The 14,102-nt window shown below is 59.7% G+C and overlaps 6 protein-coding genes across 6 annotated transcripts; 3 read left to right on the top strand and 3 right to left on the bottom strand.

Moving 5' to 3' along the window:
- Positions 1 to 60: 60 nt before the first annotated feature.
- Positions 61 to 2,949, top strand: SDRG_09840 (hypothetical protein; the record flags this gene model as incomplete). Its single annotated transcript, XM_008615793.1, has 5 exons — positions 61 to 1,308; positions 1,353 to 1,649; positions 1,692 to 1,822; positions 1,868 to 2,795; positions 2,845 to 2,949. The coding sequence occupies 5 exons, from the start codon at positions 61 to 63 to the stop codon at positions 2,947 to 2,949; spliced, it is 2,709 nt and encodes a 902-aa protein (XP_008614015.1).
- On the bottom strand, positions 2,915 to 4,025 carry SDRG_09839 (hypothetical protein). The gene is made up of 3 exons (XM_008615792.1): positions 3,684 to 4,025; positions 3,204 to 3,635; positions 2,915 to 3,155 (listed from the first exon to the last, which is right to left on the bottom strand). The coding sequence occupies exons 1-3, from the start codon at positions 3,969 to 3,971 to the stop codon at positions 2,967 to 2,969; spliced, it is 909 nt and encodes a 302-aa protein (XP_008614014.1). The 5' UTR covers positions 3,972 to 4,025; the 3' UTR covers positions 2,915 to 2,966.
- A 580-nt stretch (positions 4,026 to 4,605) lies between these two features.
- Positions 4,606 to 7,008, top strand: SDRG_09838 (hypothetical protein; the record flags this gene model as incomplete). The annotated part of the gene is made up of 1 exon (XM_008615791.1): positions 4,606 to 7,008. The coding sequence occupies one exon, from the start codon at positions 4,606 to 4,608 to the stop codon at positions 7,006 to 7,008; it is 2,403 nt and encodes an 800-aa protein (XP_008614013.1).
- A 34-nt stretch (positions 7,009 to 7,042) lies between these two features.
- Positions 7,043 to 8,200, bottom strand: SDRG_09837 (hypothetical protein; the record flags this gene model as incomplete). The annotated part of the gene is made up of 9 exons (XM_008615790.1): positions 8,070 to 8,200; positions 7,974 to 8,022; positions 7,836 to 7,928; positions 7,676 to 7,789; positions 7,503 to 7,625; positions 7,378 to 7,462; positions 7,256 to 7,332; positions 7,127 to 7,206; positions 7,043 to 7,076 (listed from the first exon to the last, which is right to left on the bottom strand). The coding sequence occupies exons 1-9, from the start codon at positions 8,138 to 8,140 to the stop codon at positions 7,043 to 7,045; spliced, it is 726 nt and encodes a 241-aa protein (XP_008614012.1). The 5' UTR covers positions 8,141 to 8,200.
- Positions 8,201 to 8,270: 70 nt separating this feature from the next.
- On the bottom strand, positions 8,271 to 9,280 carry SDRG_09836 (hypothetical protein; the record flags this gene model as incomplete). Its single annotated transcript, XM_008615789.1, has 1 exon — positions 8,271 to 9,280. The coding sequence occupies one exon, from the start codon at positions 9,278 to 9,280 to the stop codon at positions 8,375 to 8,377; it is 906 nt and encodes a 301-aa protein (XP_008614011.1). The 3' UTR covers positions 8,271 to 8,374.
- Positions 9,281 to 10,217: 937 nt separating this feature from the next.
- Positions 10,218 to 13,987, top strand: SDRG_09835 (hypothetical protein). Its single transcript, XM_008615788.1, has 14 exons — positions 10,218 to 10,430; positions 10,475 to 10,532; positions 10,585 to 10,912; positions 10,966 to 11,177; positions 11,228 to 11,329; positions 11,381 to 11,652; positions 11,714 to 12,012; positions 12,062 to 12,452; positions 12,500 to 12,593; positions 12,646 to 13,039; positions 13,098 to 13,257; positions 13,304 to 13,409; positions 13,455 to 13,680; positions 13,728 to 13,987. Exons 1-14 carry the CDS (start codon positions 10,247 to 10,249, stop codon positions 13,941 to 13,943), a joined length of 3,042 nt encoding a protein of 1,013 aa, XP_008614010.1. The 5' UTR covers positions 10,218 to 10,246; the 3' UTR covers positions 13,944 to 13,987.
- The last annotated feature ends 115 nt before the right edge of the window (positions 13,988 to 14,102 follow it).

Here is a 14,102-nt window from a genome sequence, read left to right as displayed (position 1 = left end):
AAATCTCTGCCAAGTCGCCTGTCTGCTGGTCCATCATCAGCACAAGCAGCTCATGCGTCCATGCAGCGGCTGGTATGGACGCTCGGCGTTGTGGTCGATCGTACGGTACATGCCGAATTGAAGTCGCGGGTGCCGAATTTAGCAAGCGTTGCAGTCGGCAAGATCGCGGCGAAAGGACGCACGATGGACCTCGTTGCGGCGCGGGCGACGCCGACGGACCCCAAGCTGCTGCGGCCGCTCGTGTCGCAGCAATTTGGCCTCGTCGGACGCAACGCGGTGCTCGAGGCTGTGCCCCAGTCCGTGCACTTTGGCGGCTTTGCGCTGGGCGTGACGCACACGCAGCGCGTGCGCATCCTCAACAAGTCGACGTCGACGACGCGCTTGCACCTCCTCGTGCCGACGGCGGCGCCATTCCGCGTCGAGTACGACCGCAAAGGCAATATCTACGCCGGCATGAGCGAGGAAATCTTCATTGCGTTTACGCCGACCGAGCACAAGTACTACTACGAGTGCATCCATGTGCATAGCGCGGAAGGCAACTTTATCATCCCGATCCATGGGTACCCGGTCGTCAACAAGGTCGCGTTCCCATCGAGCATCCACTTTGGCGCGACGCCGCTGGGCCATGTCGCCCAACGCGTGCTGCAGCTCACGTGCAGTGTCCCGATTGAGTTTGAGTTTCGCATTGAGGTGCTCAAAGCCCATAGCTCGATTCGTGTCGAGCCTATCAGCGGCATCATTCCGGCCAACGGCACGGCGCATATCACGGTGCAGTTCCAGCCCATCGTGCTCGCCAACGTTTTTTCGGAGATTGAGCTTCACATTGCTCAATTCAACTTCACGCCCAAGCACTGTACGATCTCAGGCTTCTCGTCGCCGGGTCTCCAGGCCGCCGTCGACGGCGGCGACGAAGAAGCCAAGGTCGAGATGGCGCCCGAGAAAGACGACAAGGCCAGTGCGACCGAGCCACCGCGGTTGCTGCCCAAGAAGCCAGCCGCCAAGCCGCTGGAAATGACGCTCCCGACCGAAACCATCGTTGACGGGCTCAAGATTCCCAAGCACCTCGACAGCGTGAGTGCGACCACCTTCATCTTGACGCAACAAGCCGGCAAGTTCAAGCCCAAGGACCTCAAAAAAGCGATCGACGAGAACCGCGCGCTGCGCAAGCGCCAAAAGGCCGAGCAAGAAGCGCTCCGGCAAAAGACAGGCAGCGCCGGCGGGCGGCTCTCGTTCGACGTCATCTACATGGAAGCCACGGTGGCGGCCAAGCCCACGACGCGCCAGCTCCAGGAGCTCGTGTTTCTGCAAGTACACCGCCCGCTCTCAATCTGCCAACATTTGACAATGGATAGGACCTCCAAGACATCAACAAGATGGAGAAGGACCTCGAGTTCCAAAGCAACCGCGAGTACATTGGGGACGATCTCTTGGCGCCTGAGAGCACCACGACAATCCAGCGGGTGCGCGACGCCAACGCGGCCGAGAAGGCTGCGAAAGAGCGCGAGCTGCTTCGGCGAACGTTCCACAGCCATGGCAGCTCGGCGCAGTCGACCCCGCCGATGCGCTCGGTCCTTCCGGCTCTGCTGACTCCCGCAACGTTGCCAGATTTCAACGAGTACAAGAACGACTTGTGGGCCAAGCGCAAGCGCGTAGACTCGTCTATCGCTGCACGAGAGTAACGCTGTTGGTAGGCACTGGCCCGCTTCATCCAGGTCGTCTCGGGGTGCATCCTTCGGCTCCGCGTCGCCAAGCGCCTGCGCAAGATCCAAGCGTGGCTTGGCAGTGCCACGACCCGTGCCGAAGTCCGGCGCATGGTCGAACGGTCCGTACCACGAACGATTTTGGCCGTCGCCAACGTCATCTGTAGCGATTGGAAGCTAGCGCTCATGAATGTCTCGACCTCTGCGGTGGCCTCTCGGCAGCAGCTCACTGCGCTCGGGTCGTCCGAGCTGCAGGCAACTGCCATCGTGCCGTCCTATCAACTCCGCTCGTTTCCTGTCTACATGGAGAGCGACTCGCGACTCCGGTTTCCCGTCGAGACGACCATCGAGACGGCGTTCACCGACTTTGGCTTGTTCCCGCTGCACGTGCCGCACGAAGCCGACGTCACGGGCTACAAGCCACACCCGCTCCTCTCCATTCCGCAGTACGCTCCTTTGGAGCTCCAGCGCAAGATGCGGTCGGGCGCGCAGCACGAAGCCGGCACCCGCGCGCCCCGAGCGATCGCGGCGCCAAGAGACACGGAGCTTCTCGTGGTGGTCCCTGCGTCGCAGCTCAAGTGGCCGATCGCCCTGCGCCCGACGTTCTTCTGCCTTCCGCCGGCGTCGCCTCGCATCTACACGCCGTTGGGGGCGACGCCGTTGGCGACAGACCCCGCCTATGCGCTACGGCCCCAGCTGCGGGCGCGGAATGTGCCCCGCACCGTGGTCTCTCTTGTCGGCGATACGCCGGGAACGATCTCGCTGAGCACGATTGTGCCGTACCATTTGCACACGGCATGGCACTGCACCCTCGACACGCGCGACCAGCGGCGGCTTTGGGACCTTCCGTCGGTCGCGCCGCCGCTTGTCACGCCGACGTGCAACAGCGTCGAAGTTCTCAGCGACAGTGAGAGCGACAATGAAGATGAGACCAATGTCGAGGTTCCTACTATGGAGGACGCGGAGCAGCTCTTTCAGGAAGCTGCGTCGCCAAGCCTCGCGTCGCTCTCGGTCTTTGCGCGGTACGACGCACTACTGCACCTCGACCTCGAGTACAAGCGCTACCGCCACGACCTCTGCGCCCAGCTGCCCAAGGTACAGACAACTCGATTCTCAATGCCATTGACATTGGGCATCCACGTAGCGCATGGCGCACGTCGCGCAGCATGTCAAGGACTCGCGCGCGTCGTTTGTGCTGCAAGGCCACGGCGACGTCTTGCCACTGCACCAAAGCACATCGTGTTCATAAGCTCTGTTAAATAAAGATTACAGCATGGCTTGCTCGGACGTCGCGCGGGCAGGCGGCGCAATCGCGGGCAGCGCCGTGTGCAGGCCTTGCTCGCTTACCGCGCGGGCGTTGGCTTGGGCGTGGAGGCGCCGGGCCACCTCGGACTGCGTCTCGTCGGCGTTGATGGTCGGCAACTGCCTCGCGCGCATGGCATCGGTCTTGGCGCGCTACATACGAACGATCATGCTACGACGCTGGTGCATATGGAGACGCACGGTCGCGGCCGCTGACCGCCGAAACACGTCGTGGAGACCGTCGAGACGCAGCGTGTTGAGCGACGGTCGGTGGGGTCCGAGCGCCTTCTTGGCGCAGAGCGCGTGGTGGACCGCGACGTCAATGTCTTCGCATTTCCGCGATGTGATGGTGTTGACGAGGAACTTGCGGCGCTCGATCGACACGTGCGTCTTCGCATCCAAGAGGCCTTTGACTTGGGCTTCCATGCTCTTCTTCAAGCCCAGAAAAGACTTGTCCCGCTTGGCCGCGTTGTTGAGCAGCGCGTCCTTCTCGGCCGGCTGCGGCATGAGCGCACGCACAAACTCGCCAAAGTCCACGGACCCGCTGCCGTCCGTGTCGATGGCGGTCACGATCGCTTGCGTCTCGTCGGCGGTCGACGCCAAGCCCAGCGTGAGCAGTGTGTCTTCGAGCTCCTACGCCACGACGCCATCGGCTACAAATACTCGTGTGTGCGACCACACCTCGGTGCTGACGCTGCCCGACTGGTCTGTGTCGAGCACGTCAAACCACTGCCGCAAGATGCGCTTCTCGGCGGCCGTAAACTCAAACTTGCGCGCCTTCTTGTGCTTCTTCATCCAGTCGCGCTCCTCGTCGAGCGCGAGCTCGCGGGCCAGCGCCAGCGTCGTCGTCCGTGGCGGTCGGTGCGCGCGAGGCTTGGCGTGGCGCCACCACAGCTGCGCGTCGTCGTCCGAGGCCATGGCCACCCGGACGCGACGCACGTCGGGCGCCTGCAGCGGACGCACAGCCATGCGGGCGGGTGTTTCAACCGCGCAGAGTGATGGTGCCCATCAACGGAAGTTTTGTGGAACGTTATGTGCGAATGGGGGCCATCCTCGGTGCACACGCGTTTTACTTGCGTTAAACCCACCGACGCAGTAATTGCCGTAGATGAGACCGCTTGAAGACAACCGCGCGACCGACCACACTCAGTTTTTCCTTGAATAACCGAGTCTCATCGAAATGGTCCGACGATAGTACGCACATATTTGTACTGATATACGACCACGCGTTTCGCGGCATGGCGCCACTGCAATGCACGCGTTGAAAGAGTATAACGCATGCGATATTCGCCTAGCACGGACTGGGGTGGAGAATGAGTATGTACCCCGAGTGCGGAAGGCCAGAGCCACGCAAGGCAGGGCAATTCTCATGTGAAGTATTGTCCGTAGCGCAGCCGTGTCGTACACGCTGGAGGGTCGAAAGAAGCCTACTGTGTTGCAAATTGCCGGCCTGTCTAAACGCAGATGACGTGCGAAGTCCGAAGATGTACTTGCCTGTGCGAATGGCAATAAAACCAGCTGGTTTAAACGTTGTGGGGCTTAAAAAACGCAGTCGGCCGAGGGTTGACCCCACTTTGCCATTTCCAGCCACCAACGCAGACAGATGCGACCTCGCCGCGTGAGCTCCGCTTCGAACCCGTGTTTGGTATGCTGCCACAGCATCGACAACGTGACGCGCTTCCACGCCGTCGGCCCGTGCAACCACACGGGCTGCTGCTCGCTCTGCGTGCTGCGCATGCGCCAGATCCTCAAGAACAACCACTGCTCGCTCTGCAAGACCGAGATGCCCCGCGTCATCTGCGTCACGGACGAGACGACGACGTTCGAGAGCTTCCAGGACTGGGGCGACAACATTGGCCCGACGCACGTGTTTGACGAAGCGTCGGCCATGTACTTTCTCAAGGACAACTACAAGGCCGTGGTCGCGATGCGGTCGTTCGCGTGCCCGGTCGCCAAGTGCCCGGAGAAGACCAAGTCGTTCGCCAACTATGGCGCGCTCAAGAACCACTTGAGCGCCAAGCACGGCGGCCAGTCGTTCTGCGATATCTGCGTCGAGCACAACAACCTCTTCATCCAGGAGCAGACGCTCTTCTCGCGCGAGGGCTTGAAGAAGCACACGACCAAGGGCAACCCAGAGATGGGGTTTAGCGGCCACCCGAAATGTGATTTCTGCGGCCAAAAGTACTACTCGAACCAAGAGCTGTACGAGCACCTCCGGAAGAACCACTTTGAGTGCGAGATCTGCCTCCACGGCCACGGCATTGAGAACCGGTACTACAAGGACTACAACGACCTCGAGAAGCACTTTCGTGCCGAGCATTTTCTCTGCGAAGAGAACGAGTGTCTCCAGAAGAAGTTTGTCGTCTTCAAGGACCACCTCCAGTTCCAGTCCCACATGGCCAACGAGCACCCGCATATCCGCACGAGCAAAAAGATCGACGTCAACTTCTCAGTGCGCCGCGGCGACCGCGAAGGCCGCGACGCGTACACGGGCTATGGCTTTCGCGAAGACGAGCTCCTCGCTGCTGGCATGCTGCCATCGGGCGGCAGCGGCGAGGCTGGCATCACGGTCGCCGACTTCCCCGCGCTCTCGAACGCTGACGCGGCGTACAACATGACGTTTTGGCAGAGCCAGAACAATGTCCGCATGCCACGCCAAGAAGACTTTCCCGAGTTGGCACCGTCCGGGCCCCCGCCCGCGCCGGTGTACCGCAACGCCATCGCGCCACCCCCGACGATGGCGATGCGGGCCCACCTCTACGGTGGCGACCAGTGGGACCACCCGGAGCTGCAGCAAGCGGCGAACGCACTCGGCGTCAACAACCCGCTCATGCGCTTTGTCAAGCCCAAGAAGAACAAGAAGAAGAAGGCGACCCAGCTCCTCTCGGACCGCCTTGAAGAAAACGACGACGAGGAAGAGAAGCCGCCGGCACCTGCCCCGACTCCCGTGGCTGCCCCGGCCCCGACGCCGGACGTCTCGGTCGTCGATTTGCTGCAGGAGGCGCTCGGGAGCGAGGCCAAGTTTATCCAGTTCCGCGAAGTGTGCAAGAAGTTTCGGCAAAAGGACATTCCCGCCGTGTCGTTTTACAGCCTCGCGCGTGCCATGTTCCGACCCAATGACTTCGTGCGCCTCTTCCCCAAGCTCATGAGCCTCCTCCCGGACGAAAGCCAAGTCGCCGAGGTCATGGCGCTCCACCAAGGCAAAAAAGCGGCTGGCAAAAGCAAGCAAACCAAGCCCGAATCCAAGCCCGCAGCGCCTGCGTCGACATCTCCTGCGTCGACGTCGCCGGTGCCCGCTTCGTCGCCGACACGCGCAGTGGCGGCGGCAGCTGTCCCGGCGTCGTCTCCAACGCGTGCCGTTGACCTCTTGAGTCGTCGACAAGCCCCGCCCTCGCTCGGCGACGAGTCGTGGCCGGCGCCGGAGCCCGTGGCCGCCCCAGCACCCGCGCCAAAGAAGACCCAAAACAAGAAGCAAAAGGCGCCTGCTGCGGCCACTGGCTGGTCGAACGCCTTCCGGGAGGTTGGCGCGGCCGCCGTGCCCAAGAACCGGAACGGCCCCAAGATGAACCTCGTCGTCCACAACACGGATGGCTTTAGCGCCCGCAGCCGCAACACCAAGGCGACTGCCGACGCTGGCAACTCGTGGAGCTCGAGTGCGAGTTGGAGCGACCCCGTGTCGGTGCCGACAGTAGCGACGGGAACAACGCCGTCGACCACCAAGATTCAAGTCGTTTCGCAGGAAGACGTCTATGGTATGGACGGCCTCGACATCAACCGCGCGCTGCAGCCCAACAAGGTGCCGAGCCGCACGAAGAGCGATTTCCCGGATTTGCCCAAGGCCGGTCCAGCGATCGGCGTGCAGCCTGTGCACTTGGGTCGCAACGGCAACGGTAATGCGTCGGGGCAGTGGGGTGAGAAGGCCACAACGCCGGAGCACGCGAAGCCGTCCAAGAAGAACAAGAAGAAAACCATGTCGCTGGCCGAAGTGGCCATGAAGTTTGGCTAATCGCGTTAGTATAGAGTGTAAACAACGACAACTGTTAGTGATGTCGATGCCGCCTGGCGCGGACAGGCCTACAACCTTCGCTGGCAACGCAGACAAAAGAGAGCGACGATTGTCGTACCGATCGAGCACCAGAATGCACGAGACGACGAGCGTAAGCATGCCGAGCACCTTGAGCACAATGATGACGCCGGTGAAAAACTACAGAGGTTAGGGTTCGACACCGAGGTAGTTGTCGTTGAAATGGTACCGGATTTGACGCGTCGTCGTCATCGTCGTAGCTGCCTTCGCACGTGATGGCCTCGCAGACGTGTTCGCGCACGTACTCTAGAGCCACGACTTCAATTTCCGACAAATTCTTTCAAAAAGCACCGAAAAGGACATTGGACGCCGGCTCGGACCGCCGCATCGTGTTGACCGACGGCGCTTCGTACGGAAAGCAAGCTTGAAAGAGGGTCTGGCGATGGATGAGATCGTTGAAGACGCGCAAGACGGACCTTGCACTGCTGCCGCAGACGAAAGACGGTGTTGTGGCTGCATTTCGCGTGCGTTGCCTGCGCGCGGGCCGACGGGCAGTTTAGAATATCGCAATAGTCGGCCAAACATAAACCATGGTCATCCTAGAGCAGCCAGTGACGAGGGTTGAAGGGATACGATTGTCCGTGTGTACCTCGGCTGTGTGCTTGGTGTCCATGTGCTGGTCCACGAAGGGCTCGCCGCGGAATTGCTTGCCGCAGTACCCGCACTTCCAGCGGTTGGCGTGTACGCGGTACTTGTGCGCCTCCTACATCAAAGCTTTATGGGCACAGTGCTGGTATGGCAGGCGGTACGTGGTCCAAGAAGAGCACTTGGTCGGTCGCCAACGGGCATGTCTCGGGCGGCGGCATCGTGTAGCTGAGCTGCTGCGCAGGTCGGTAGACATGCTAACGCATTGCATAAGAAGAGGCGGATTGCAGCTGAAAGGTCACCTGCTCGAGAAGTTGCATGGCCTCGCGGCTGAGCTCGCGCGAGCAGGCGCTACGTATGGCCTCCAGGATGAGAGGAGATGAGGAGAGAGGTCGTACGTCGAGTGCTTGTTGACGGCAGGCGCAGCACTGACTGCCACGAGCATACACAGGAAGCGCCACAGCACCATCTACGACGAGATGCATGAGCACGTGCCAGTAGTGCGCGCCGGCCACCGTGTCGGCGAGGCGATTCCGGTTTTATGCGCGTTTATCCGGATGCCGAACGATTGAAGTACTCGTCTTGACAAGGGAAACAAAAATCAAAAATCATGTTGGTCGCTTTATATGAAGGTGTGGCATGAAGAATATGCAGATGCTGGGGCGTGCGACCCCTGGCGCGGCTTTGATGTACACGTCTAAGCTCAGTGGATAGGTGTCTTGGCCGCAATGAGCTCTTCGGTGAAGGTCCAGAGCTTGGCGGCGAGCGCCATGTCCTGACCGAGCGTTGTCGTCTTTTTGAGTTTCGCGATCGCCGTAAAGTACTCGCCCGAGACGCCGTTCTTCTCAATCTCGGGGCTTGCCGCGCAGTAGAGTTGCGTTTTGGCCCCGTCGTCCACCGAGCGCTGGAAGAGCCAGAGGAGTTGCTGCACGATCCACGGTAGTTCGCGGAAGATGTCGGTGCGCACAACGCCCGGGTGCAGTGCGTTGACATAGACGTGGTTGACACCCCGCGCTCGCAGCCGCTTGTGGAGCTCGCGGGCAAAGAGGATCGTCGCCAGCTTGGATTGGCCGTACGCCGTGTTTTTGTTGTACACGTTTTCGTCGTTGATGTGGTCGAAGTTGATGCCCATCTTTGGCGCCATTTGATGGACAGCCGAGCTCACGCAGACGATCTTGGCGACACGCGCGGCTTCCAAAAGCGGAAGCAGCCCAAGCGTGAGCGCCATGACGCCGACGTGGTTGGTCGCGAACTGCGCCTCGATGCCGTCGACCGAGAGACGGAACGGCACCGCGTAAATGCCAGCGTTGTTGATAAGCATGTGCAGGGGCAGGTTCTTGGCAATGAAGGCAGCGACAAATGCGCGAATGGATGCCAAACTCATCATGTCAAGGGCCATAAACTCGACCTTGCCAGCGGTCGCACTGATCTCGGCAGCCAAAGCGTTGACGACGGGAACCGCGCGCTCGGCCGAGCGGCAGGCGAGAATGACGTGGCAGTTGTGGAGCGCGAGCTGGCGCGCGGTGACGAGGCCGATGCCCGAGTTGGCGCCGGTGATGATGGCGACTTGGCCGGTGAGGTCCGGGATGTCGTTAAAGGAGAAAGTCATTGTTGTTGGAAGGAGGTAAATTGGTGAATGATCGATGTGGGCGGCGGCTTTGCGAGCCCTTGGATCCGACGCTAAGTAAATTGTCTGTGGAATATATAGTGGTACGTGGCGTTTACGGCGCCAAGAGATGGAGCAATTGATTACCGTTTGGCGCTTGTGTCCGCTGCAGCAGTCATTTGGATGACGACAATAGTCAACAGATTCTTGCAGTGTTTTGATTGGTGGGACGCTGGGACGTGCGCGTTTTCATTGGCTGAATATAGCGCTGTCAGACTGACAGGTGCGTCATCGAAGCCGCAGCGCAGATCCAAAGGCTTCAGTGACATTGTACACCGTTCTCGAAGCTCCGTACACGTCACAACGTAAATTTGAATGTACTACAAAGTGTAATGGACGTCTCCAAACTGTGACGATGGTATAAGGGTGCACCATTACGACTAGCGTCGTAGGCTCTGCCGTGCACCCCGAGTTACTACGTACGACGTCAATCTCTCGAGCACGTCGAGCCTTCTCGGGCCGGTCGAGATTTGTTTGCGTAGTAGCCACCAGAGCTTTGTGAGCATTTGCGTATCTGGAATGGGTGTGTCATGACGTGGCAGCTTCTCGAGCGAGCGTTGGCCAGATTGCACTTTGCGCCGGACCGCACCGTCCTGCCGCTTACTACTTGTATCCTTCTGCACATTGCGCTGGAGGAGCTGACCCAGTCAAACAAGTCTTTGAATATATGAACGACAGAACTATAATAATATCTCCTACACAATCGTCTATTTCAGTTGAGATGCTGGATCCAAATTCGGCAAAACGAATCTAGGTTTGGCCACTTGGAATTTCGACAAATCGTTTCCGGCGATTTGCCGTTGAGTGGGTGTCCTAAGCTTCTTTGTATTTTCATACAAAAGCGTAGATTAAATAAAATGTAGGATTAAAATTTCTCGCTCGCTTGCCGAGAGGTTTCAACAAGGTGCGATGAGCCGACTCGTGCTCGTGGCCGCCGTCGCCGGCGCGACCCTCGCTGCGCAGAGCGGCGAACCGACCATGAGCTATGGCTTCAGCGCCTGCGTCAACAACAAGCGGACGCTCTACTACTATACGCCGACAGCGCTCACGTGCCCGGCGAATGGCAGCAGCACGCCCTTTACGCTCAACGCACGTACGTGCTCTTCAACTGACCGGGGCTCACACGCGCTTCTTTAGCGGTGTACGACCTCGACTGTACGGTATCGTGCGGGCGTGGCGCTGTCCTCGGTGCCAAGTATGCCTGCCTATCGTCCAACTGCGTCTATACTAACGATGTACGGTCCTAGCTTCTCGGGGCCCGTACCTATCTCGGGCTGCGAGCCGTGCGCGAATGGAACGTACTCGCTCGGTGGTGGCAACCTCTACAGCGCAGCGACAAGCGCGTGGCAGACGCCGCTCGCGCCCGAGTTCTTCACCGAGTGCTTGACGCGCGACATCTACTCGGGCGACTGGGTCAACAACTGCAACCCGTGGGTCGCCGACATCACTGGCGCGTACGTGCACTCGGGCAACAACTCGGACATCTTGGAGCAGTACTCGGCGACCGTGCTCTACTCGATTCTGCGGCTCAGCCTCTCGTTTGTCAAGAACGGGTCGGTCACGTTCCAGTACAAGGTGGGTTCAAACCTCACTGCGACCACCATTTATACAAATAAAATGGACATTAGGTGGATGCTGAGGCGCCGTACGACGGTCTTCTCTTTACGATGGACGGCGAAACGCGGCTTTCGCTGGTCTCAACGACCGGCGACTGGGTCGAGAAGACCTTTGCCGTCTCGTCCGGAGCCCATACACTCACGTGGCAGTTTACAAAAGACTACAACGGCGACTCGGGCAAGGACAAGGCGATGCTTCGCGTGGTCGAAGTTCTCGGCACTGCGTACGAAACGCCGCCATCGACAATATTGTCCTTAGTCGAAGAATACATAGGTATGCTGACACGACGTGCCACCCGTGCGGCGGTCTCATGACGCGCCGCAGCAGTGCCCAGTGCCGCGTCTGCGACGTCAACCAGTACGCAACGACGACAACGTACGTCTTTTGTGTCAACCAAGTATCAACCAACTTTCAACTTGCACGTAGAAATGGCACCTTTGCCTGCTTGGCATGCCCACGCAATACGTATGCGCGAGCAGGCTCGATTGGCGTCGGTGCATGCATGACGAGTCGGCCGTGCACGCTGGCCGATGTCGCTGCCGTCTACACCCCCTGCGTGCGCAACCTTCGCAATGTGACGCGCTCGTGGGCAGTGCCAATGACGTGCAATGCGTCATTGCCCGACGCCATCGCGCTGCCGGCCAGCAACGTCAACATGGACTGCGGCAGCTGCTCGTCGGGCTACTACACGGATGACAGTAGGCCATATATATATATCTCGTGTTCAACATTTTGGGACTTGATCACTGGTTTGCCTAGCTGGCGTGTGTATGACGTGCCCCGATGGCAAGGTCATCGACCCCAACGGCACGCTCGTCGAAGTCAACGGGTCTGCGTCGGCCATCAACACCATGTGTACGACCTGCGGGATTGGGATGGTGGCTGTGCGCAGCTTGTCGTTTGGCGGCGCGACCCGCCGGCTCTGGGGCGCGTGGCCAAGCATTCTCAACAACCAAACCGCCATTGCAAACGGGTGGAAGCTCACGGAGCTTGGCATCACGCGCGACTTGTCGCCGAGTATGCAGCCATGGACGGGCTCGTATCCGCTCGACTTTGTGGTAGGAAATGTTGCTGCGTTTGCAACTGTAGCTCATGGAACGAACGCAGACGACGCAAGTGCACAACGGGACGCTGAGCCTCAACTACACGCTGAGCAACCTCCCGAGCGACCCGCTCATTGGTCGCGCGTGGCTCGAACTCTTTGTCAACAGAGACCCGACCGTGCTCTCGCATGCGTCCGTGAACGGCAGCTTCTTTGTCCAAGTGCCCATTCCGCTGCGGCTCGACGGTAACAGCACGCTCGTCGTCTCGGTCGTCTGGCGTACGAGCAACGCAGCCGTCGCCAAGGTCGCGACCATGACCATTGGAGCGATCGGCATCTCTGGCACAGCAACGGGCGGCGCCGCGCTCTGCGACGCTTGCCCTCTCGGCTTTGGACCAAATGCCAACCAGTCGTTCTGTGTGCCGTGTCCCTCTGGCACCTACTCCCAAGTCTACAGTACGTCGATCGTCATGTGCGCACCCTGTATTTATGGCTTGGGCTAGACAATGGCTCGGTGACGTGCCAGTCGTGTCCGCTCAACACGTACTCGAACGGTCAAGCCACGCGCTGCCTTCCGTGCGGCACCAACACGTACAGGTACTCTCTGCGATTGCTGTTTTCACACAGAAAGCTACCCAGAGGTCTATAGCACACCAGGATCGACGGTGTGCGTGGCCCCGACGACGCTTGTCGACACGGCTCACAACATTACGTACAACCTCGGGAATCTGCAGCGCCTCGTCGTGCCAGACAACACGTCAGACGCCTATATCACGAACGCAACGGTCGCGCTGAGCACGCAGCTCTCCATTGATCCGTCGCACAGCGTCATGCTCGGCGTCTTTCGGCCGGTCACGCCGCAGTTCAACAAACAGTCGACGCTCGTCGTCTCGTCGGTCTTGGCCAACTCGTACAACCAAGTGCTTGTGGGGTCGCCCCAAGCTTACGTCGTCGGCCTCACCATCACCAACACGAACGAAGCGGGCGGCACGTTTCTCTACAACACGCCGAGCATGGGCCTGGTGCAGTGCACTGTACCGTCGGTTCGTCCTTGCCTGCTTACGTTGCTTACTTGCCTGTCGTCATGTGACGTAAGTGTAGAAGTACAATGTTGTCAACGGCGGTGGCAAGATGGACCTCTCGGTTTTGCCAAATGGCGGCGGCCTTCGCGCCGTGTACTCGCAAGGGTCGCTCTGCGTGACGGACGATGCATCTGCTGTCTTCTATACCACCACGATCGACTACGTGTGCAGTCCCACCGGTAAACGTACTATCGGCGTGGCGGCGTTGACGAAGCGACACGATAGCGAGCGCGACGACGACGCCGGTGCTCGTCAACTCGACTGCGTGCTCGTCATACGCGACGTGGAAATCGCCCGCAGCGTGTCCTCTCTGCACCTCGACGCTCTTCACGTAGGACGACGAGATAAATTTTTGCCGCTGACACTCGGTGCGTAGGCTGTCGCGGTCGCAGTGCTCTGGCGGCTCCCAAGTGGTCACGTCGACGTCTGCGATTGCTTGCGTTGGTGGTGAGTCCCCGCCAGCGACCGCGATCCAGACCTGCTCCGATATTGTCTTGGACAAGGACACGGCGGCGATGGCCGCCGGTGTCGTGCTGCTCATTATCGTTCTCGTTGTCGGCCTTCTCGTCGGTCTCGTCATCATCTGGCGCCGCTACAAGCACGTACGTTATGACTATAAAAACCGTGGATTGCTGAGACATGTGTCTAGACAATGCAGGAGTTTTTGTATCTCAAGGGTCAAATGAAGTCGGGGCTCCTCGACGGCGGCAGCACGCGGTCGTCGGACGGCACCTTTGAGTTTGCGCCGCGGGACAACGCGGTCGGGTCGCCGCCGGGCCACTTGCAAGCAAGCCACGACGAAGAGAACGACGTCGAGGAAGAAATCGACCTCGGCCCCAAGCCCACGACCACGGTGACCATGTAAAAGGTGCTGTGGTGTAGTAATGCACGACGAGCTTGGAGTTCTTATTTGGTTTTTCGAGAGACGTCGACGTGGGCAAGCACAGTGTTGAAGAAGGCTACAAAGCGCGAGAGATGCCTTAGATCTTAGTGCCAGTCCCAAGCCCAAGCCCACAACATCGAG

This window comes from Saprolegnia diclina (assembly GCF_000281045.1).
Source record: "Saprolegnia diclina VS20 unplaced genomic scaffold supercont1.32, whole genome shotgun sequence".
Lineage (NCBI taxonomy): Eukaryota > Oomycota > Saprolegniomycetes > Saprolegniales > Saprolegniaceae > Saprolegnia > Saprolegnia diclina.
The sequence above is the reverse complement of the archived record's forward strand: the minus strand, read 5'-3'. Positions and strand labels throughout refer to the sequence as shown.

Coding starts and splice junctions, on each gene's coding strand:
- SDRG_09835 (XM_008615788.1), top strand. CDS start 10,247: ATGAGCCGACTCGTGCTCGTGGCCGCCGTCGCCGGCGCGACCCTCGCT. Junction 11,178..11,227: donor GTCGAAGTTCTCGGCACTGC/GTACGAAACGCC, acceptor AAGAATACATAG/GTATGCTGACACGACGTGCC. Junction 11,330..11,380: donor CAGTACGCAACGACGACAAC/GTACGTCTTTTG, acceptor ACTTGCACGTAG/AAATGGCACCTTTGCCTGCT.
- SDRG_09839 (XM_008615792.1), bottom strand. CDS start 3,971: ATGGCTGTGCGTCCGCTGCAGGCGCCCGACGTGCGTCGCGTCCGGGTG. Junction 3,636..3,683: donor CGGGCAGCGTCAGCACCGAG/GTGTGGTCGCAC, acceptor GTCGTGGCGTAG/GAGCTCGAAGACACACTGCT. Junction 3,156..3,203: donor GGCGGTCAGCGGCCGCGACC/GTGCGTCTCCAT, acceptor GTTCGTATGTAG/CGCGCCAAGACCGATGCCAT.